Source organism: Odocoileus virginianus, unplaced genomic scaffold (assembly GCF_023699985.2).
Source record: "Odocoileus virginianus isolate 20LAN1187 ecotype Illinois unplaced genomic scaffold, Ovbor_1.2 Unplaced_Contig_2, whole genome shotgun sequence".
Classification (NCBI taxonomy): domain Eukaryota; kingdom Metazoa; phylum Chordata; class Mammalia; order Artiodactyla; family Cervidae; genus Odocoileus; species Odocoileus virginianus.
In genome coordinates, this window is record NW_027224319.1 from 2,875,376 (window position 1) to 2,898,626 (window position 23,251).

Below are 23,251 nucleotides of genomic sequence, written 5' to 3' on the forward strand. Positions count from 1 at the left end.
GAATGTGAGCTTCCCTCTCACACACATAAACATACTTGCTTCAAATGAAAACATTAAACCACTCACGTGTCCTCGCACAACCTCCAGGCACATTCTTTGGATTTTGGCTTTGCTGAGAGACGGTGGAAGTATTCATAAAAGCAAAGAAGATGAGCAGTGTGGACATTCCTACTACATGCTGGGCACTGACCCACAAGCCCCTTACTGTGTCCTGACAGCAACTCATGAATTACCTCACTCAACAGTCATACTAACCTAGGAGAGCGGTTTGATTAAGCCTATTTTATAGTTGAAGAAAATGGAGTGCAGAGAGGATAGTTTTTCTAAGAACATCCATGAATGGGGCTGGATTTCAGGTCTGTTGAGTTCCAAGGCCCATGTACTATCTATTATCTACATTCAGTCCTTCCTGAATCTTGAAGAAAGTTTTCAGATATTTCGTGATGTGACTGTGAAACTTTTGTGAAAAGGAGTTGATGATCATGTGCATTGGTGTGGATTTGTGATTGCTGGGAAGGAATTCTGTAAAAACACATTTTCCACCCAGATTTTCCAAGGCTATTTCTGAAGCTTAACATTAGATTCTACTTCACCTGTTTTTCATGGGTGATTCATGAAAAGCACAGTTTATAAGTCTCTCTTTCATGCTAAAAATCATGACACAATCTATGAAACTAACCATTTTCTCCACTAGAATGCACTGCTGTTTTGTACAGCATGAGATCACAGTCACAAGAGAAACAGCTCAAAGATCAATGCAATCTTCAGATGAAAAAAACTGAGGCCCAGGGAGGTTAAGTGACTAGCCAAGGGCATGTAGCTTGCAAGAGAATGAGCCAAAGAGTCTCACTTTGTTAGTAGAAAGAGCTTTGTGCAAACCATTTCTCCAAACAGCCAACTAGTAAGTACTGAGTTCCTCCCATATGCCAATTGCTCTGGCAGAAGCTAGGCCACGAGGCCTGGATCCTGTTCTTGAGGTGTTCACTCTCTCGGCAAGGGACCTGGCATTTCTGAGGCTGCTCAAAGACAGAGGGATGGGGCTGGTTTTATCCTCTAAGGGTAGCTTTCCTGTTTTGCATTGTTGGGAAAACAACTGTGCAGTAGTAATAGGAAACTGTCTTTCAGATTAAGACATATAAACCAAATAACCAGGCCAGAAGTCAAACAGGGAAACTAGTGTTTCCTCCAGTTCATCAGCAAGTTCCACCAGGAAAAGCTTAAACCAGGTTGAAGCTACTCATTGATAGCGCAATACCCATCAGAAAAAACCCTAAATTTGGATTCCAGCTCTTCAAATGATGATGCATCAGGGATTTTAATTCATCCCACCTGAAGATGAGGTACCACCAGCCACTGGATCTACTCCCCACTCTCCACCTCCAAACTGTAAACAACCCTGAGATCCCTGTCTCTCACAGACAGGAAGGAGATCTCCACCCACAGGAAGGGACAACACTCATGCTCAATTCAAAGTAGTTACAGAAGATGGACCAGAACTTCCTTGGTGGTCTAGTGGTTAAGAATCGGCCTGCCAGTGCAGGGATGAAGGTTTGATCCCTGGTCCGGGAAGATTCCACATGTCCTGGGACAACTAAGCCCATGCAACGTTGTTATGCCCGATGTCCGAATCCCTGAGCGGGAAGAGAGAAGGCTTCCAAGACAATGCAACTCGCAAAAAAGGGAAGTTTATTGCTGACTCGAGTCAGGGCTCCTGCCGCGCGTCCAACGCAGTGGTACGGGGTCAGAGAGCGCTGAGCCCAAGCTGTTACCCAATTTATAAGGTGTGCATAAGCAGTTGGTAGCTGGCTTAAGCGGATTGGTTACATGTTTGCAAAGCAATCTTATTGGCCCAAACCTTCGCGGGCTTTTCAGCTTTCCCCTGATAGGTTCCCTTTTTCTTGCTAGGCGCATGTTGATTGGCTGGCTCCAGGTGGCCTGATAATCATGTTACCCTGGAAAACCAGGCCTACTCCTAATCTAGGCTGCCTGTCATGGCGCAGCCTCACAACGTAACTACCCAGCACACTATGCTGCAACTACTGAAGCCGGAGCACTGCCATTACAGTCTCAACCTCCATTCACTACAACTAGAGAAAGTCTGCACAAAGCAATGAAGACCCAATGTGGCCAATAAGTAAATAAAAATTTAAAAAAAAAAGAGAGAGAGAGAGAGAGGATGGACCATAGATATTTTCGCCTTTAGAAGATTTTAAGTGTCCAGACTCCTTGAAGCAGTAATTTTGGAGCAGGGAGATAGCCAAGTGTGAACTAAAAGGGGCACACGGGCCAATAGCAGGAAGTCATATATCTTGTAAACAAAGGGGGTCCTTAGGCAGACAAAGAAGGACCCTTCAGACTCATGCGAAACCACACATTTTGGGGTGATAAGTGTCCTGGAGACAGCTAAAGAAAGGTGGGAAAAGGTAGGAATTTCTGCCGTCCAAATGTAACCTTTTGTTTACTAAGCTGTCATTACAATAAAACCTTGCAGATGAGAAGTTCCTATCACGCACCGAGGTCATAACACTTCCCATCAAGACTACATAAGGACAAAAATCCCTCCTCCCCTTGGCAAGATGGAGCTAGTATGAAAATCCGGGTACGTGACCCCCCAAAACCCTCCCCCCCCAATGCATATTCCACCCCTTCGTTTGTACATCCCACATATCCTGCTTGCCAAAGAAAGTCGGTGCAGTTTCTCACCTTTGAGAGTGTACCGTTGCTTAGTTAAATCCTCACTTTGCTTTCTTGACCGCCTGTTTCTTCTCTCAACTCCTTCTGGGACGAGAGGACCGCCTACTCCCCCAGTAACCCAGGTACTGGCTCTAACAGCCCAATGTCCCCTACCAGGCAAAGCCACCCTTTAGAGAAGTGGAGAAGCAGCGAGGGCGAGGACACATGCGAAGTCCTCACAGAAGGGAGCCGTGTGAAAAAAAAAGAGTAGCTGAGGCAGATCTTGATTTGATGCTTTAAATCCCAGTGTCTTTCTTTCTAAAGCCAAGTCTGTGCCTTTAGGGGCCAGCAAGCTACTTGAGGGGGTCAAAGCGGGAAGAGTGGGTGGCTCCATGCCGGACCAGCCGTGCTTCATGGGCTTATATAGGTGATGGAGAACTCACCTAGGTAGTGGCCAATCACCTCAGGCTCGACTTACACCTGGCTGAAAGTCTTGACAGTTGCAGACCCCCACCATGCTGCCCGCCATCTTGGGCAGGGCGACCCTGTGGCGCTTCGTCTTCCCCACCCCAGGCTCCTCTGTGGGCGGAGCCTCAGTCTAGGTCTTGCGCAGGCGCTTTAGCAGCATGTGCCGCTTCTTGCGCAGTCGCCCTACCGCCGCTTTTGGGTCGTGTCCAGCTGGTGGTCCAGGTCCGCACAGACGTAGGTGAACTTGAGGACGGTCCACTTCTCCTGTACCTCCATCACCTTGTTGAGGACGTGCATGCTAAGTTGCTCAGCTGTGTCTGACTCTGTGACCCCATGGACTGTAGCCCGCCAGCCTCCTCTGTCCATGGGGATTCTCAGGCAAGAAAACTGGAGTGGGTTGCCATGCCCTCCTCCAGGCGATCTTCCCCACCCAGGGATGGAACCTGTGGCTCCTGCGACTCTTGCACTGCAGGCGGATTGTTTGCTGCTCAGCCACCATGGCAGCCCGTATCACCTTGTTTGCCCTTCCTAAATTACAGTGTTATCATTTAACACGACTTAGAAACCATAGTTCCCAAGCCCAAATTCAGGGTGTATGTCTTAACAGAGGCTTAAAACAACAAAGCACTTATAGGAACACATTTATTCACAGTGTAAGTCACATTTGTATAGGGTTTTCCCCCCTCTCCTCTCTTCCCCCTTTTATACTTCAAAGGCATTCTTTAACAAATCTCTTGCAGGTCTAATCCTGTCTTGGCCTTTGCTTCTGGGAGGACTTATCTGCTTCAGTGACTCAAAAAGATTAAAGAGAAAGAAAGAAAGGTATTGCTGACCGAAGACGCGATGGCTGTGGAGGGTGCAGTTCAGATGGCTCTAAGAGAACCTGCTGCCAAGACCAGGAGTTGGCTGACAGCCTGGGCTGTCTGGGGAGGGGCCAGTCTTTCCCTGGCTGCCTCTGGGCAGTGACTGAGTACAGAACCATTCCCTCCAGAGAGCTGACCCCTCTAAGTGGAAAATTTAGCCTGGGAACTCCTGAAAGGCCTGGCCCCGACTGCCCCAGAAGTGTGCTGCAGTCTGGGGTATCTTCCTACCCAGTCTGTTTCTCCCCCCGCTGCTCTTCACACAGGGTCAGACCTGTATTGAAGAGGCCTCTCCCGCTGGCTGCTGCTCCCTTGAACGCTTGCTCTTACAGGTGTTTCCCTCAGTTAATCTCTTGCACTTCTAAAATAAATTATATAGAACAATATAATATGTAGCCAAACTATATGTAGGGTATCAAATAGTTATATTACTTAAATCGAGGATATACCAGAAAACTGGGATGTACAATCACCCTGTGTTTCCGAAGAGAGTGGATTACCTTTCTAAGTGAGGGTTGTCTGTAATAAGAATGGCCACTTCTTATGCCTGCCCCATCCCTCAACCTGGAACTTCCTCCCATAATTCACAAGGCATCTACATACAAAGGTTATCCTAATTCCTTCCCCTGTCTGCTTAACACGCCTTGGAATATCATTCTATTCAGGCAGAGGAATGGAATCCTGGATCCATTTAGGTTACAGAGATATGAATCCTCTAAGCTAAGACACTATTTTACCCCACCCCCACCGTAAGCAAATCCCCCTCCTCATTTTCATCCATCCCTCCTCCTCCTCTTCAAATGTGAGGATCCTTATCCCATCATGAAGATACAAGACTAGGATATAAAGAAGACTGGAACTGGAGGATCAAAGCTTTGCCTTTGTAATGACAAAGACAAAAGTAGTCCCTAGCATCAAGCTCCCACCAGCCAGGCACTCAGAGCTAGGTGCCACATTCTCCTCTCAAACAGAGTTAGTCTCACCCATCACCAACTTCAGACAAGCCTGACAAAACAAGACCATTCTGTAGTCATGTCTGAGCACAGACACAAACTAAGCCTCTGCCCACACCACAGAAATCACTCAACTAACCCAAGTGACAGCTGTCTCTTCACAACCACGGCTTTAGCCCTGATGCCTTCATCTCACCTTCTATATAAAAACAGAAGTTCCTGATGGTAGAATCCTGCTTCCTGACACCATTCAATCCAGAGCAAACCCCTGCTTCCTTGAAACTTCCCACACACCACTTAACACAAGTTCATGTTCTATTCTAAGTCCCTTGTACTGAGAGGCCCTATGACTCCTTATCTGTGCATGTACACAGCCTCCCTCCCTGCAACAGATCAGAAAATCCAACTTTGTTCTTGGTGGTCTTTGGCTATAGGGCACACACAGGTGGTCCACAGATGGTTAGGTCCTGAGTCTGTCTCCAAGGTGCTGAATCCAGCCTATGAAAGAAAAAGGGAAGAAAAGAAAAGCAAGACAGTGATGAAAAAGAAAGGTTTCAGGACACAGAGCCAAGATGTACATGAATCTTCTGACTAGGGTTCCAACTCTAACTCAAGTTGCTCTGTGCCCCCGAACAAGTCATACACAACTGGAAATATAGTGAAGATTCACAGGACTGCAAAGTTAAGTCTAAAACAAGTCAAGGATGAGAGCAAGCCATGCACAATGGCAGGCATGCAAAAAATATTTGCAGGGCTTCCCTGGTGGTCCAGTGGTTAAGAATCTACCTGCTTAGTGGGAAGGTGCTATATAACACAGGGAGCCCAGTCTGGCACTGTGATGACCTAGAGGGGTGGGATAGGAGGGGTGAGGGAGACTCAAAGGGGAGGAGATATATATGTATAATTATGACTGATTCCTGTTGCTGTATGGCAGAAACCCACACAATATTGTAAACCAATTATCTTCCAAACTATAAAAAAAGAAACTGCCTGCCAGTGCTGGGGACATGGATTCAATCCATGCTCCAGGAAGACTTATATGCATGGTTGTAGCCTGTGCACACAACGACTGAGCCTGTGTTCCGCAACAAGAGAAGCCACCACATTGAGAAACTCTCACCACAACTAGAGAGACAACCCACTCCAGTATTCTTGCCCGGAGAATTCCATGGACAGAGGAGCCTAGTGGGCTACAGTCCACGGGGCCACAAAGAGTCGGACATGACTGAGCGACTAACACATATTGTACAACGTGAGGAATATGGCCAATATTTTATAATAACTATAAATGGAGTATAACCTTTAAAAACTGTGAATCACTATATTGTACACCTGTAACTTACATAATTTTGTATATCAACTGTACTTTAATTAAAAGAGAAATGCACAGAGCTTTCAGGAGCAAAAACAGACCAATACTGATCGTCACCTTCCAGAGACTTACGAGTCCAAAGCTAACGGCTCACCTTTTAACTTGAAGGTGGAAGGAGAGGACACCAGTTAGAAAAACTCATTCTTCTAGAAGGGACCAGACTAAAGGAACTGTGAGCTCAAAGAGAAGAAATTGAAAGGTGGTAGGAAGGTTTTCTCTGCATCATCCCTGGGCCAAGTCAGCTGGAGCTACGGGAGGCTGCCTGTGTTGAATGGTGCTGCTGGCTGGATGGCCTTGAGGCCACCTGTCCTACCACAGAGCTGACACTTCTCGCTGTGTGCTTTAACTGGGGGAGGATCAGGGCCCCAGGTGGGGTAATGCAAGCTCCAAAGGAGAAAGGGGCCCAAACCAAAGTGGAGCAACCTCTGTCGCCCACAGTGGTGAAAATGTTAACCAGAAAGGCCCTGGGCACAGTGTCACGGGGAATCTGCCCTTGTCCTTGATTGGGGATCTGGCAGTGTCCTTACTCACATGCTGGTGGCCTTAAACCTGGACTTCTGCACCCTGGGGAGGGCCCCAGTTTCCTCACCTGTACCCCGATGTGATGGAAAGCTTCTTTGCAGGCAGCAGGCTTCCCAGGTGGCGCTAGTGGTAAAGAACCTGCCTGCCAATGCAGGAGACATAAGAGACATGGGTTCAATCCCTGGGTCGGGAAGATCCCCTGGAGGAGGGCATGGCAACCCACTCCAGTATTCTTGCCTGGAGAATCCCATGGACAGAGGAGCCTGGTGGGTTGCAGCCTTGGGATTGCAAAGAATCGGACACGACTGAAGTGACTTAGTAGGCATGCACAAGGTGGCACAAGGTGTGGTTCCTGATTCTCGGCTGGCTCACTGGGTCTCAGGATACTGGCAGGTGGCCTGGAGGGAGGCAGTCTGGACTTGCCGCCAGGAGGCTCAGTGAGCCAACCTCCCCCTTGAGATGTCCTCAGTGCCCCCCACGCCTCTCCCTTCTCCTCCCTCTCCCCTCCCCACACCTGGCTCAGAACCTCCCCCTTCTCTGGACCTTTGCCGCTGCCGCTGGAACTCTTTTGCAACCCCATGGACTGTAGTCCTCCAGACTCCTCTGTCTGTGGGATTTCTCAGGCAAGAATACTGGAATGGGTTGCCATTTCTTTCTCCAGAGGATCTTCCCCACCCAGGGATCAAACCCATGTCTCCTGCGTTGCAGGCAGATTCTTCACCGGGAGCCACCAGGGAAGATCTCTTTGCACCTCTGGCTCTCTCAGTTCTCCTTAAGGTCTTTCTCATCCTCTGGGCCCCTCAGGCCTAGGGATTTTCTGCTTTAATTGTCCCCATGTGGTCCACTTTAAACATAGCTTAAAATCATGGCTTAGAAGTGGGAGGCTGGGCAGAGAGCAGGGCGGTTGGTTTAAAACTATGTCTCAAGATAGGTCTCATCCCGCCCCCCAAGGGAGATGGGGTGGAAGGAAGGACGTTGGGGGGATGAGTCTGGCCTCAGACCCTTGCCTCACAATCCAAAGATGAAGCTTTGCTTTTCAAGCTAGAAAGACCTGGAAGGATTAGGAACTGAGGTAATCCAGGATCATTGGTTGGGTGGGGATTTTGTCGTTGATGTCATTTTGAAGGCAGTCCTTGAACACATGTGGGAGGAAAGTGCCCCCCTGAGCACAAACAGTCCTTTATTTAATGGTCCCCTTGTGACAGGAGCCCTTTCACTGGAATTTGCTGGAAGAATCTGACCAACCGACAAGACAGAAGCTCATCAATTCCCTTCCCTTGTCCTCAGGTCACCCCCCCCCCCCCCCACCCCCCCCCCCGCCATTTAGTGTCTGAGGATGGCTGTTCAGAGAGGAGGATAGTATTTGTTCTGCAGAAGCTCAGCCCTAGCACAGCCATGATCTTCAAATACCCTCTTTCTAATTTTCTGGGCCCTCAAAGAACTCGGGAAAGGGGACCTGGAAAACGACAGTTCAGGAACTTGAGATGGGACTAAAACATTGTAGAAGAGCCCGCCCTTCTCAATCCCAAACTCGGTCTGGTGAGTTAGATCCAGGAAGCCCCAGGGTTCCACCCTCCCCAGCTGAGGCTGTTTGGTCCCTTTTATTCCTCGCTGGCCTGAATGTGTGTTTCGTCTCCACTTCAGGTGAGAGAATAGTAGGCTGCTGTTCCTAAAGTGGCAATAATTCTGTGCAAAGATCTGGAATCAAGGTTAAACCCCTTGTTAAAGACAAGGGGTGACCTGTGTCTTACAGGCACAGGATCTAGAACCTTCTAGCCGCTCCAGTCCTCAGCATTCCCGAGGGCCACGACAGAGGGCATGGTTTTCTTTACTCAGTATCCTCAGCGAAAAGTTCTTTGTGTAACAATATTACCGAGAGGGCTCCCCTCGGGGCTCAGGGGTAAAGAATCCGCCTGCCAAAGCAGGAGACGCAGGTTTGATATCTGGTCTGGGAAGACCTCACAGGCTTCAGAGAACTAAGCCCACAAGCCACATCTATTGAGGCTGTGCTCTGGAGCCTGGGAGCCCCATCTGCTGAGGCCGTGTCCCAGGACTACTGAAGGAAGCCCCTGCGTCTGAAGCCCGGCTCCACAGCAAGACAAGCCAGCACAGTGAGAAGCTCGCGCGCCGCAACTGGAGAGGAACCCCCGCTCGGTGCCACCAGAGAAAAGTCAGGCAGCAAGAAGGACTCTGCACAGCCAAAGGTAAATAAATAAATATAATTATCAAAATCAAAAAAGAATATAGCGGAGAAATCAGCACAATATGTATTGCTTGGTTTACAGATGAATGTAGCTTGTTTACTAAATACTTGCAATGTGGTCTGTTGCCTCAGGAGCAGGGCAAGAAGCAAAAGGTTACAGTTGGGAAAAGTGACTAAAAATTGGCAAAGAACTCAGCATATTTTATGACTGCCTCTCCAGCCAAGCCTCACAATTCATTCCTCTTCCGGTTTAGAAATGGCTTAACCACTCAAGAAAGGAGCTAATGGAACGGAGACATCCAGCGCCTCACTTGGTGAAGTGCTTGTTGAATGAATGAGCAAATGTTGCCACTGAAGTCTGTCATCTCCTCTCCTCCCCCACCCCGTGTCTCAACCCTCCCTTTTTATATGGTAACTTCTTTTCCACAAGCACTCAGCCTTAGCATACTGTCTTACTATGTCCCACACTTATGTCTTACACATAGTAGGCATTTAATGAGTACACTGAAATAACTGGATTGAATTGGATCCACAGCAGAATGAATACCAGGCAGTTGAGTGCTACCCACACTGAAATTCCTCATGCAGATCAAAGCAGACTTGTTGCCATGTTCAATTATCGCTCAACCCTTGGCAAGGATCTGAAGACAAACAGAAACATCTTGATTTATTTGTGCAAAAAGTCAGCTTGCAGCATCTGTAGCAAATGTAAATTCTCATTTTAAAAACTGATGTCCCTGGCCTGGAGAAAATAAATTAGATTAATTTTTTTTTAACACCAAAGACAAAGGCTTCATTATCGCAAAAGGAGCTTGTTACCCATGTTGTTTAAGAAAAATATAATTGAAAATACACTTTATCCTGGATATACTGGACTGATTTGACACTAGACATTTTTTAAAAGGTATAAGGGATTTTTATCTTCATTATTGGAAGTACCTATGTTTCCAGTGTTTCTCAAAAAGACTGTTATTTGCAGAAATATCACCGGGTTGCTTTTCGAGAGGAAGTGAGGGTGATTTAACTGCTGATTGGAAAGGATCACCTCTGAAGTTCACATTTCCCAATTATCCTTCCCTCAGCTGGCTTCCCTGGCGGCCCAGACAGTAAAGAATGCACCTGCAATGCAGGAGACACAGGAGATAGGGGTTCGATCCGTTGGTCGGGAGGATCCCCTGGAGAAGGGAATGGTTACCCATGCCACTATTCTTGCCTGGAGAATTCCATGGACAAAGGAGCCTGGAGGGCTACAGTCCATGGGATCCCAAAGAGTTGGACAGGACTGAGCAACTAACACTTTCACTTTTTCACTTTCAGCTGGCTCACTGGGTCTCAGGATACCAGCAAGGGCCTCCTAGGTAGCGGCTGCAGCCATCAAGGGGGTGAGTGGGGGGCTGCCGTCTTGGGAGGAGGTTGGAGAGCAGGTTCCCTCCCAGTCTCCCAGGTGGAAGGTGGGATTAGTGTTCAGCCTGCCAAGAGCTCTGGTGACGCTGCCAGTGGCAGGCAGCCAAGCAATTAATGACTCCAGGAAAGAAAGGGACCTACAAGGGACTTGGACCCGCCTGCTGTTCTGAGACCCAGGGTGCTAGCCCAGGGTTCAAAGTAGACACTGAACCCAAGTCTGTGGCAGAATGGCTCTTTCACTCTTTAACATGTTTATTTTGGCAAAAATATATATATATATATATATATATATATATATATATATATATATTTTTTTTTTTTTTTTTTTCCTTCCAAATGACTAAGCATCACAAAATGATTTCCTCTCCCTGAACTCCAAGGGGCAGCTGATACCCTCCCAACCCTACTTCCTAGGCTTAGGATTTGAGCGGATTCTAGTCCCTCCAGCCTGCATCCTGGATGGGTCAGATCTGAACACCCTGGGCAACGATGGGGCTGCCGTCAGGTCACCAGCTGGTTCCAGGACTCCTCTTTCCGATGGGGGAGGGGAGTGCAACACCGTCTGTCCCAGGATTGGTGTCAGCTCCCAGAGAACTTGTTGGCCTGGGAGTATCAGCACTGAGGAATGGTCCCTGAGGTGGTGTGGAAGAGGCTTCCAGGGTGTTTGAGCAGCTACCACACCTTCCAGTCTTTTCCAGCCTTTAGCCTTTCTGAGAGTAACCTGGGATTTCTGACCAGAAAGGGTGAAATCTGGCCAAACTGGTCCCACCACTGGGAGGCGGGGCGGTGGGTGGGGGTGTTGGAGAGGGAAGAAAGGAGGCTTCAAAGTCTCTGAAAAACTGCACTCACAGGAGGCCGGCAAGATTGAAGCAGCAAAGAATCTTAAGGGTACTCTGTTGTTACTATTATTATTTTTTTTTAATTTATTCTTTTTGGCCCTGCTGCGGGCAGGAGCTTAGTTTCCTGACCAGGGATCAAACCCATGTCCCCTGCATTGGGAGCACAGTCTTAACCACTCAACTGCCAGGGAAGTCCCAGGAATCTTGAGTTTTGACAAGTTTTAAAAAGAAGTTTTTGTTTTCATTTTCATTCACTGTAAAATAAGATCCATTCGTACGGTTCCAATTCAAAATCTACAGAATGGTATATGGGGGAAAATTTCCCAGTCACCATTTCCTTCTATGAAGGCAAACACTGTCTACACTTCCTGTTTAATAAGATTTTTTTTCAAACTTCTTTTTGAAACTTTTCAGATGCTTAGAGGCAATTTAGAGGCATTGACTTGGTTCTACATTAGAGAAGTGATGAGTTTCTGACCAGCTTAAAGGAGGGATACTCTCTGCCAAAAGCAGGCAGTGTATTAAAAAGCAGAGATATCACTTTGCCAACAAAGGTCCGTCTAGTCAAAGCTATGGTTTTTCCAGTAGTCATGTACAGATGTGAGAGTTGGACCACAAAGAAGGCTGAGCACCAAAGAATTGATGCTTTTGAACTGTGGTGCTGAAGACTCTTGAGAGTCCCTTGGACTGCAAGGAGATCAAACCAGTCAATCCTAAAGGAAATCAACCCTGAATATTCACTGGAAGGACTGATGCTAAAGCTGAAACTCCAATACTTTGGCCACTTGATGCAAAAGAGCTGACTCATGGAAAAGACCCTGATGCTGGGAAAAGATTGAGGGCAGGAGGAGAAGGGGACGACAGAGGATGAGATGGTTAGATAGCATCACTGACTCAATGGACATGAATTTGAGCAAACTCCAGGAGACGGTGAAGGACAGGGAAGGCCTGGTGTGCTTCAGTCCATGGGGTGGCAAAGAGTCAGACATGATTTAGCGACTGAACAACGACAACTCTTTGCCCTCTTTGTCACTGAGGAAAGGTGTCCTGTGATGGGGTAGGAGTGGAGCAGGGAGAAAAAGACAGGACAGTTGCTATGGTAACTTCAAGCCACAATGCTGCACACCTCATATGTGTTTGTCGAGGTCCTTCTCTGGTCAGGCAAGCCCAAACAGCCGGTGCTGCCTCTGCCTTGGGCAGCCAAATATCTTATCACACTGCAATCGTGTTAGAAAATGAAAGCCCACCATTCTGGGTTCCTTGGCTGTGGAGCCCGCACGGCTCACGCTGTGATGCTTCTCCCAGGAACATCTCTTTCTAGGGCTGCACGAATGCTGAGGATCATGTCAGCTTGCTGAAGCTGACAGCTAAAATGAGTGTGGAGAGGACGCAGAGTATAGCGTCTTCGATTGACACAATTAGCTAGAGAACTGTCAGTTCACAGGAAAAGACAGCCAGCTTGCTGAAGATGAGACCACACCACATTGAGCAGACTATAGGCTATGTATTTTTTTTCTCTCTTCAATGAAGATTTAACAAAGAATGACTACTAAATCCAGACACTGTCACATACAGCATCTTTTCCCCACCCTGGCCGTCACCTTGTTAATAAGTAGGTATTAGGATTTACATTTTACAGTTGCGGAAATTTTGGCTCAGAGAAGTTAGGCTGCCTGTCTCAGTCACACAGCTCACGTTTCCTGGCGGCCAATTCTTAGCCAATTCTGAGGTCTCTGCAGTCTGGGGAGACATGGTACTACTCTTGCTGCGCTTATGTAAATAATCAGGCCAAACTGCATGAGACTACGCTTACTTTGCAAACAAAATAGTCTTCTTTGATTATCTTTGATAGAAATGGGGGTACTTATAGAGAGAAATTCTGTGTTTCAACAACAATAAAAAACTCTAGCATATTGTTGGTGGGTTGTGGAACTCCAGACACACTCACTGCCTCTGAACCTTTTGACCTCTTGGTAAACTGGCTTCTGACATGCATGCATTTTAGCAATTAACATTTCCATTTTTTCTCTCTCCCTCTCAGCTTGGTGCCATTGGGAACTACCCGACTGCCTAGATCCTTGAGACTACCTTAAAAAAGAGAGAGACAGAGTAGGAGCGACAGGAGGAGAAGCCCTGCAAGGTGCAGCTGGACACCTCCATGGGCTGCACTGAGAAATACTGGTGATAGTGATGCTGACGCAGAGGCTCGAATCAGACACCAGAATTGCAAACTAGGAAATTTGTTGGCTTGGCATTGCTATTCTCAGTCCACCATTTAAAAATGCTCCGAGCCCAACATCCAGAAGTCTTCTCACTGACGACCCTCTGGACTCAAAAACTGAGGTTACAGTTTGTTTCCCCTTCATTTTCCATAGGAATGTCCCTCATTAGGTACCTGGCTGCTGACACCATGTAAAGGCTGAACTTAAGCAGGCTCCCTGCTTCCACCTGCAGCACAACTTCCTAAAGCGAAACACAACTGTTTGAGCAAGTGACTCCTTCCCGGGTCTGAGAGACTGATTCATTAAGACATGGGGCAATAGACAGGTTCGTTCTCTTCCCCTTCCTCCATTTAGGCTTTTCTCTGCCTCTGCAGATCTCTTATTTCGCTACTTCTTACTCCAATCTTTGCACAGCTGCCCACTCAACTTTTAATAAATGAAACTTAAGTTTCAAATGGGAAACTGAAGGATTCAGAGCATTCCACCCCAAAATATGCCAGCCTGGCATGAGGATTATTTTGAATTGAAGGCAATTAAGAAGGATCAGACACAAGAAAAGCTCTCTGTCCTCCCCCTCTCTACCAGGAAGGACAGGACCATTCTTAATCACCAGAGACAACTCTAGACTCTTAGCCCAGAGACAACACCAGAGACATCAACACAACACACTTTGCTAAAACCTGTATTTTCCATTTGTTCCCCCCATATTCTTACCTTTCCACAGTTTGCCACTCCTGGAAGCTCAGAGTACTTCTCCTTTGTCTTGTCACTTCTCTACAAATTTAATGTTCTTTTGTGATGCTGTGTTTGCATCCTCTTAAATCTGAGGTTCTGAGACTGACGTACCCATAGGCTAGAATGGATGTGACACTGGGCCAGGTTCCAGGCCCAGGACTTGAGACACTGAACCTGATTCTGGGGGCACTTGCCCTGGGAACTCAGCCGCTAGATTGTGAAGTCCAGAAAGCCCTGTGGAGTGAGCAGTCCGCGTGATGAGGAATCAAAGCTCCTAGCTGGTAGCCAGCACTAACTTGTCGGCTGTGTGATGCACCGTCTTGAAAGTGGATTCTAGTTGAGTCGCCCCACAGAGGCCACACGAGCACAGAGAAGCCATCCCTGCTGAGTCCTGCTCAATTTAGGATTGTGGCAGAATACATGATTGTTCTTACGTCATTAAGGTCTGGAGTGGTTTGTTACACAGCAGTACTCCATCTCCCTCGTGCACTTGGGTCTCCTGTCCAAGAGCGCAGGGGCCCAGTGGAGGTAAGTTACCTCTCCCACCACTCTCCTTTGCTTCTGTTTTGTTGGCTGGTGACCTGCATTGGGCTTAGAGCAGTGTGCATATGTTTTCATGCGTGCTCAGTCGCGTCTGACTCTTTGTGACCCCATGGACTGTAGCCCGCCAGGCTCCTCTGTCCATGGGATTTTCCAGGCAAGAATACTGGAGTGGGTTGCCATTTCCTCCTCCAGGGATCTTCCTGACCCAGGGATGGAACCCGAGTCTCCTGTGGCTCCTGCATTGCAGGTGGATTCTTTACTGCTGAGCCACTGAGCAGTCAGTGGCCAAGGTGGCCTCAACAGGGAACAGGTATTAGGAGGGTCACACAGAGGGGACTCAGGCTTCCTCACCAAGAACGGAACAGAACAAACTGTGGCCTCTGAGTCACCCACTGGCAGCTCAAAGCCTGGCCTGCTGGAACATAAACACATAGAGAAGATGGAATGCGTTGAGCTCCTGTTGAACCTGTCTGAGTCAACAACTGGGCAATGAGAGCTTCAGCTGAACCAGGGGACAAGCTGCCAAAGCATTTACACAACCTGATACCTCTTTTTTTCTGTGTATTTGTTTATTTAAAAAAGTATAGGAAATGAACAAAATGCCGCCTAAAAAGTATCTACAACAAATAAATTATTTTGAGTTAAGCATTGCAGATCCACACAAATCTGTCCTAGCCTTCACCAAGGTTATGTCCCATAAGACTTCTGCTTTTCCCCCTTGGCTCTTCCTTGAGACACCCCCAATCTTGCAAACTGGTTGCAGCATTCATCAGTCTTGCCTGAGCCAGGCTTCGTCAGAGGATGGGCGAGAGGGCAGATGCGGCGTGAAGGGCACTCTGCTGGCACCAGCTAGGCTTCAACAAATGTGTTTGGTTTTCAGTGACCCTGAAATACGTTACAGAAATGGGGCTCGAGCTTTAAAGGGAAGAGTCAGGGGTACATGGGTCTGACCCCTTCAAGGAGGCATGTTTTTGGAGAACTTTAGCTCAACTTGAGGTCTCCGGAAGATAGTAACGTGGCCTAGAGTTTTGAGCTCTCGGTTAAAAGGAAATGGCCACGTGGGGCCCCTGCAAGTAAAGATGATGTATGTGATGACAGCCACACTTTGGGGGTGGAATTCAGAGCTCTGAGTGACCCTCAGAAGAGGCCAAGAGGTTGGAGAAGGCAGACAATGGAGGAGCAGGGCTCCAACGATGATTTTAAATAGTGATACAATTTCAGCGGAAGGAAAGGAGCCACAGACCTCCTCTGGTCCCTCCTGGAGGGGCTTCGCCAGCACCTCAGGCCAAGACAATGAGCCTGACAGAGCCAGCCTTTCAGAGTAAAGGTGTCACAGGCAGCACCAAAGGCACAATAATAATAATAATACTCCTCTTTCTGGAAAGAATTCAAGAGACCTTGGACCTCACAGCATTCAGATGATTGCAAAACTTTTCATGGAGGCAAAGTATCAAGGGGACAAGTCCAGGCAGTGCGTTTCCAAGGTCACTGAATTCGACAACCCACATCTATTTTTTAAAGGAGGTTTTGCCACAGAAATATTGACCTCAGGACTGTGCTGACAAGCCACAACACAATCCTTTTCCTCCTGGGTGAGAGCAGGGGCCACGAAGGCAAACGCCTGCAAGAGCTCGGTTGGTAGTTAGTATAAATGAAGGATGTAGGCTGGGTGTAAAAAAACAACTTTCCTGAAGCACACGTCAACCTCAAGACTTGTTTTTTTTATGTCACTTGAGGTGTGGGTCCCGAACTTTCCATTTCATTACGAGAGAAGCAATCCTGAAGGGCATTCACCCACAGCAACAGACCCTCAGCCTCTGTGTGGGGAGGCGATAGGGAGAGGTGTGGCCTGCAGTCAATGGGTGAACCGGGTGCCCCCTCTACAGAGGAGCTCTGCTTCAACACCAGCTGGCTGTTTTTTGATGAGCATGCAAGTCCCAGCATGGGCAGATCTTCTGATCCAGATTTGTTATGTAAACATTTTATCATTTCAAATGTTGGTGAGTAATTCTTTAAAAAGATGCTGCAGTCTAAACAAAACACATCTGTAGGCTGGAACATTCTGTAGTCTCTCCTGGGGCGGGTAAAGTGTGGTAGGCAGGAGAAAGGTCCATGTGCTAATCCCAGAAACCTGTGGATATGTTACCTTACAGGGCAAAGGGGATCTTCAGTATAATTAAAGATCCTGTGATGGGGAGATGACCCTGGATTACCTGGGTGAGGTTTGTAAGTGAAAGGTCCTTGTTGGTAGAAGAGGGATGCAAACTGTGGGAGATAGTGGAGGCCAGAGGAGCCTGGTGTGCTAGTCCATTGGGTCGTGAAGAGTCAGACATGATTGAGCAGTGTCACAATGCCATGATCGGAGGCAAGGAATGTTGAGAGGCCTCTATAAGCTGGAAAAGGCAAGGATTCGCCCCTGGAGCCTCCAGAAGGAGCATAGCTCTGCTGACATGTGGATTTTAGCTCAGGGAAACCCGTTTTTGCATTTCTGATCTCCAGAACCATCAGACAGGAAACTTGTGTTGTTTCAAGCCACCATGCGTGCAGTAATTTGTTGCAGTAGCCTTAGGAACTTATACAAGCGGCCACTCTTTCCTGTACCTTTCAAAGTTATTTTTCTAGTATATAATTTTATTTATTTGTATCTTTTTGGCTGTGCTGGGTCTTTGTTGCTGGGCAGGCTTTTCTCTAGTTGCGGTACTAAGGCTTCTCTGTTGCTGTAGTGTGCAGTAGTTGCGTCTCCCAGGCTCTAGAGAGCTGGCTCAATAGTGGTGCATGGGTTCAGCTGATCCGAGGCATGTGGGATCTTCACGGATCAGGGATCGAACCTGTGTCTCGTACACTGGCAGACAGACTCCCCACCACCGAGCCACCACCGAAATCCTCTTTCAATGTTTCTAGAGGATGAAAATACTCTCTATATTTCTGTTTAAATGTTAAAGTGTTGCTGCAGCTGGGTGGAGCCACACACTGTAATTCCAGGACATTTGTCTTATTCCTAGATCCAAGGACAATGGGACTCAAGACAGATTTTTGCAGCAAGAGAACCACAGGCAGAACAAGACAACCAGCAAGTCTCTCATCAAAGACGTGCGTCATTGCCCTCAAACACACACACATTGTTTTCCAGCTGGACAGACTGCAAATTATTCCCACCTCCCAGAGGACAGGCACATGTTTATCTAGTGGCGGGCAGAAGTCAAAACCCAGCCATCTAACCAGTGAGTGTGAGCTGCCACTGTGTCAGGTGAGAAGAGCTGCATGGCAATCCATTTGACTTCTTAAATACCTGGGACCACCCAATAAATAATAATAGTTTAAAAAGCACACTGACATTTTCATCCAGGGGTTCCCAGTGAGAGCAGGGACCTCAGTGGGCTCCTAGAGATCGACACTGTCAACCTGAAGAGGTCTAAACCCTAATGTGGGGCTTGCTGCAGCCCTGTCCTGGGTGATTCAGCCGCTTCCCTCTCATTATGGGCTGGTTACAACCCAACCTGAGTTTAGAAGGACATGCCTGGAGATGACAGCATCCGGATCACAAATCATCATTTTCAATGTCTCAGCGGAGTGAGTCCACGTGGAAATCAGAAGTTGGTGGCATTCAGGAAAACTTCCTCTTGTCCTTCCACACAATTCCTTGTCTTCAGGATATCTGGGTGGGAACCCTAAAGGGCGTCTCAGTGCCCTGCTGTATGCCAAGTCTTTGGGTGGGTCCCTGTTATTCCCCGGGCTCCGTGGGCTCGTGGGCGTCCAGCAAAGGAGTGTCTGTGCTCCCGTTGCTGACCTTCCCGTCTTTGGGGTGGGAGAAGGTGTACGGTTCACTGTCAGACTCAGGAGGGGAGCCAGGGGGCGGCTCATCTGTAGCCAGCTTGACGGTCGGGGCCCTGGAGTTTGTGGGGGGTGGGGAGGGAGGGAAGTCCCCCATGGGCCCCTGGAAGGGCCGGTAGGTGTCCACCTCTGCCTGGAGGAAGGACCCGCTGGCATCCTGCAGCAGATGCCCATATACCATGGTGTCATCGATGACAGCATACACGTGCGAGTCGTTGTCCTTGCGCCGTTTCTGAAACTTCTTCGGCTGCATCGGCATCTGGGTGTTGACGTTCCCGTTGTAGATGCCTACGGCCGGGCCCTTGGTGATCTTCTTTTTCTTACTGAGGGAGGGAAAGAGACAGAAGTCAGGAAGAATATGACCTTAGAGGCCCATCACTGTATGTCCCTACTGGAACGTATAATAGACCCTTCAGGGTCTGTTATACCCAGGTCTCCCCGAGTCCCTCAGGCGGCTTTAGCATTTGAAACGGAAACTGCTGTCCTCAGAGAACACTGAGGGGGACCAGCTCTGTCTCCAGTTTTTAAGGTGGACACTTAAGGAGCAGAGAGTGGTGTGGGGAGGGCACTGTCCACACCTTCTGTGCCTCAATTTGCTTTGATTACCCGCATGGAGTCCAAAGTTGGAGGGTCTGATAATACCCTTTCCTAGCAGAAATGGGCGTGCCTAGGCCAGCCTCCCATGACTTTGAATTCTTTCCCGAAGCTAATACTTCAGCTCACTTTTGCACAGTTACAAGCTACGTCCATCTCGATTCTAAATGACAGCACACGAGACTCAAGATGGAAGGCTGCATCTTAGTTTTTAGTTGGAGTTGGGAACAGTTTGGACCCAGAAGGAGCAGAGGGAGCCAGTCTCTCAGCAGTAACCTCCAACAGAGGAAAGAGCAAGAAATAAGACAAAAGTCAGCCCAGGGTGCCTGACCTCCTTCCCCAACACCAGAGATGCTTGGTTTGTAACGTTCTTTGGCACTTGGACGTGGACAGGCATTAGCACTCCCTGCCTCGAAAACAAAGCCTCGCTCTCCATCTCCACCAGTGAAAAGCAGGGTAGGCTGACTTTTTAGCCAATCAGAGATTCAAATGGAGGACATCAGCTCAATCAGCATAAGGGACCACATAACGCAGTTCGCTGGCTGGCGGTTCACTAATTATGAACCCGGACTATTCTGAGATAAAAATAAATCCAGTACATGTAGCTTGTAATGCTAGGTTCCCCGGCCAGGATGACAGGCTGCCAGGGCTCCAGCCTGAAGTCCTGTAATGATGCTCCTCCCATGTGCTCCCACAGTGCCATTCTTGTCCCCACTAAGCTCTTCTGTCTCCTGTGTATCCCCAACACCTCATTTGGTTCCTAAGGCCCAGAAGACCCTCAGGAAATACATGCCTTAAAAAAAAAAAATTTTACTTGGCTGTGCCAGGTCTTCATTGCAGCACACGGAATCTTTAATTGTGGCATGTGGGATCTAGGTCCCTGACTAGGGATCGAACCCGGGGCCACTGCATTGGGAGCATGGACTCTTAAACCCTGTACCACCAGGGAAGTCCCAGGAAATACATGCTTAAGGAACAAGTTCAACGGCACTGTCTGCCTGTCTTCTCCCTTACGGAACCCATGTTCCCTCCCACCCTAACTTGGGGATGGAGGAGCCTTATGTAAGTCTGCCAGCCAGCAGCCTCCCCCACAGCAAGGAGGGGGCTGGCGATTCTCAGGCCGGGACTGGGGCACTTTAGGGATGGAGGCAAGTGCAGACCCCTCCCCTCCCCACCCAATTCCCTCCTGAGCAGGGAATGCTTTCAGTATTAATGACATGCTTTCCCATCTAGGCTGAACATACCATGCACCCCAGACAGGAAAGTTTCCGGAGAAAAACCACACGATGACATGTCATTAAAAGAAGTCCTTTCCCCTCCTGCAAGACGTGTGCAACCCCATTTCACCAAGGAGACATCTCCCCCTGGACGTGCCAGCCCGTCTTCATCAGCAGAGACATTTCTAGACAGTCTCACTGATGATCAGGAATTTCAACTGTTTGCTTGTGGCCCCAGTGTATAAAAAATTGTTTTTAGATTTTTGCTAAGGAAAATAGATGCACCCCCCGCCACCCAGGGCTTTAATCAGAAATATGAGCAGAATTGATGAAATCTGATAGCAGCGTGGGCTAAGGTCAACCTCTAAAAAGGTCAACCCTGTCCTCTCATAAAACAAAGCTGTCATTCCGAGGGGGTGGAAGGTGAGACTGAGTCAGTTAACTGGTTCTTCCTTCCTCTCACCCACAGGGCTGGCTTTCTGGTGCTCATCCAGAGGCCAACAAACAAGCATGAAACAGTTTGTTTAAGAAACTGGAGGAGAACAAGCTGGGCAGTGTGCATATGTGCCTCAAGGTGATGGGTGAGTGGGCTCACAGGCCTGGTCTGGCGGGGCTTAGGTGAGCTTTTTCTGCCAACATCACTCCCATGATTCACAGCGAGCTTGTGCTGAGGCAGCTGCCTAAAAACTGCAGGCTAAAATGTCACCACATGTGTGTTTTCTTTTCTTTTTCCTGCTAGGTAGGGGATTTCTGCGCCCCACCACCCCCAAATAATTCACATCTGGCACTATTGTTTATTTTCCTTTTTTTTTTTTTTTGGCCATGCCAGACAGCTTGTGGTATCTTAGTTCCCTGACCAGAGATCAAACCTGTGCCCGAGGCAGGGAAAGCTTGGAGTCCTAACTGCTGGACTTCCAGGGAATTCCCCCCCAAGCAATAGCATTTCAGATTGATCTTTGGGGGGGACAATGGAAAGCAAGGAAAAAAAGTCAATAATTAATAACAGCTCTGGTTTGTGTGATGAAAGGAGGTGTCAGCTCAGGAGATGAGTTTGAGAAATTCCACCTACTTCTTTTTCACGAAGCATATGATGAATCCGAGGGCAAACAGCAGTAAGGCGCCACCTCCCACCACCGCGAGGACGATGACAGTCAGGTCTGTGAGCAGAGACACAAGGGAGAGATGAGGAGACGTGCGGGGTTAGTTTAGCCTGGTGATGAACTTCAGCAGACAGTCTTCAAAGATGGCCACCATCCATTCCTTCCCTCCCCACAAGCCCATGCTGCTCCTTTCACGTTCAGGGAAATCTGCTTCCTTTCCTCTTGAATATGAGGAAAGCTGGTGTGTGCCTAACCTTTTAGAAATGTGGAAACTTCTTGTGTTTCCTGAGGAAAATCCAGCTACCATGTAAGAAGTCTGACTATGCTGAGACCACCATGTTGTGAGGAAGCTCAAGCGGCCATGTTGAGACTCCAGGAGGGGAAAAAAAAAAACAACCCACGGGTCCCAGACTTGAAAGTGAACAAAGGTGAACCATCCCAGCCCACCCCCTGCAGCTGTTCAAGGCATCCCAGTATCTTAGAGCAGAGATGAGCCACCTGCTATACCCTGTCTGAATTCCTGACCCATGCCTGCATGCATGCATGCTGAGTCACTTCAGTCACGTCTGACTCTTGTGACCTTGTGGACTGTAGCCCGCCAGGCTCCTCTGTCCATGGGATTTCCCAGGCAAGAATACTGGAGTGGGTTGCTATGCCCTCCTCTGGGGGATCTTCCAGACCCAGAGATGGAACCCGCATCTCTTACTTCTCCTGCATTGGCAGGTGGATTCTTTACCAGTAGTGCCACCTGGGAAGTCCTCCTGACCCATGGAGTGTGGGCATAAAAAAATGGTGACTATGTAAGCCATTACATTTCGGGGCAGTTACGCAGTGGACTGCAGGACCTACCAGATCTACTCCAAAGGCTACTTCTGGCCTATCCCAGCTGTGCTCCCCCAACGGGCACCGCCCAAGTTGGAGGAGAGAAGAGTGTAGAAGAAAGCGGGGAGTCAAAAGTCAGAGGTGAAGGAGTTAGGAGAGAGTTGTTTCGTGTGTGCTGTCCTTCTCCTACAGTTGTACAAAGGAAAAAGAAAAGAGGTCAGAGAGAGAGCCCTGCACCAAACTGGGATTTGGACTTTCTGGCTTGCTCAACAAGAAAACGAAAGGTGAGGCTGAGAGAAAAAGAGGACTAGAAATAAATGACAGAAAATGAATGGAAGAGAAGAAAAAACCCAGGAGCTAATCTGAGAGTGTGGGAGAGCTTTTCACGTGTGGTTTCTGGTCCCTGTCAGTTCTCTTGCTGCTGACCACCTGTGTGGCCTGGGTGGTCACAATCTATCCACCTGGGTGGATACACAATCTATCTGACCATCAAAAAGGGAAGGGGTCAGGGAACAAATCTCCATGGTTCCAACACTCTGTGATGCTCTGTGACTATCTTGGACTAAAGCACAAACGTGCCCCCAGCACAGATTACCTGAAACTCTCCAGTGGATGCTGCCACCCTGGGCATAAAGGCATTAAAATCCTCATCGTGGCTCTGAGGCTCACGACCGAGGGCGTTCAAGGATTCTGATGTTTCACTGGACTAAATAAAAAGTGCCAGTGTCATGTAAATCTGTGTCCCACTTTCCAGGTCCTCACATTTGAATCACCAACTCTGAAGGCCCAGTGAAAATTTTACAGGGTAGTTACAGTCATCTATTCTCTACAGAAGGAAGATGAGGAAGGTCAGAGGGGAAAAGAGACTTTATGTCCAAAAGAGATTAGTAGTA

At 48.2% G+C, this 23,251-nt stretch overlaps 1 protein-coding gene and 1 long non-coding RNA gene across 5 annotated transcripts in view; both read right to left on the reverse strand.

Moving 5' to 3' along the window:
* Window positions 1-3,247, reverse strand: part of LOC110124197 (uncharacterized) — a 34,722-nt gene extending 31,475 nt beyond the window's left edge. For all 4 annotated transcript variants that reach the window (XR_002309696.2, XR_002309697.2, XR_011486258.1 and 1 more), the window contains exon 1: window positions 3,117-3,247. This is a non-coding gene — a long non-coding RNA (uncharacterized lncRNA). The remainder of the gene's footprint in view (window positions 1-3,116) is intronic.
* Window positions 3,248-15,344: 12,097 nt separating this feature from the next.
* The window catches only part of CDCP1 (CUB domain containing protein 1), a 56,805-nt gene continuing 48,898 nt past the window's right edge, over window positions 15,345-23,251 (reverse strand). The window contains exons 8-9 of the mRNA XM_020872626.2: window positions 21,506-21,593; window positions 15,345-18,948 (exon numbers count right to left, since the gene is read on the reverse strand). Of these exons, the coding sequence (XP_020728285.2) occupies window positions 18,516-18,948; window positions 21,506-21,593 (521 nt within the window). The 3' untranslated portion in view covers window positions 15,345-18,515. The remainder of the gene's footprint in view (window positions 18,949-21,505; window positions 21,594-23,251) is intronic.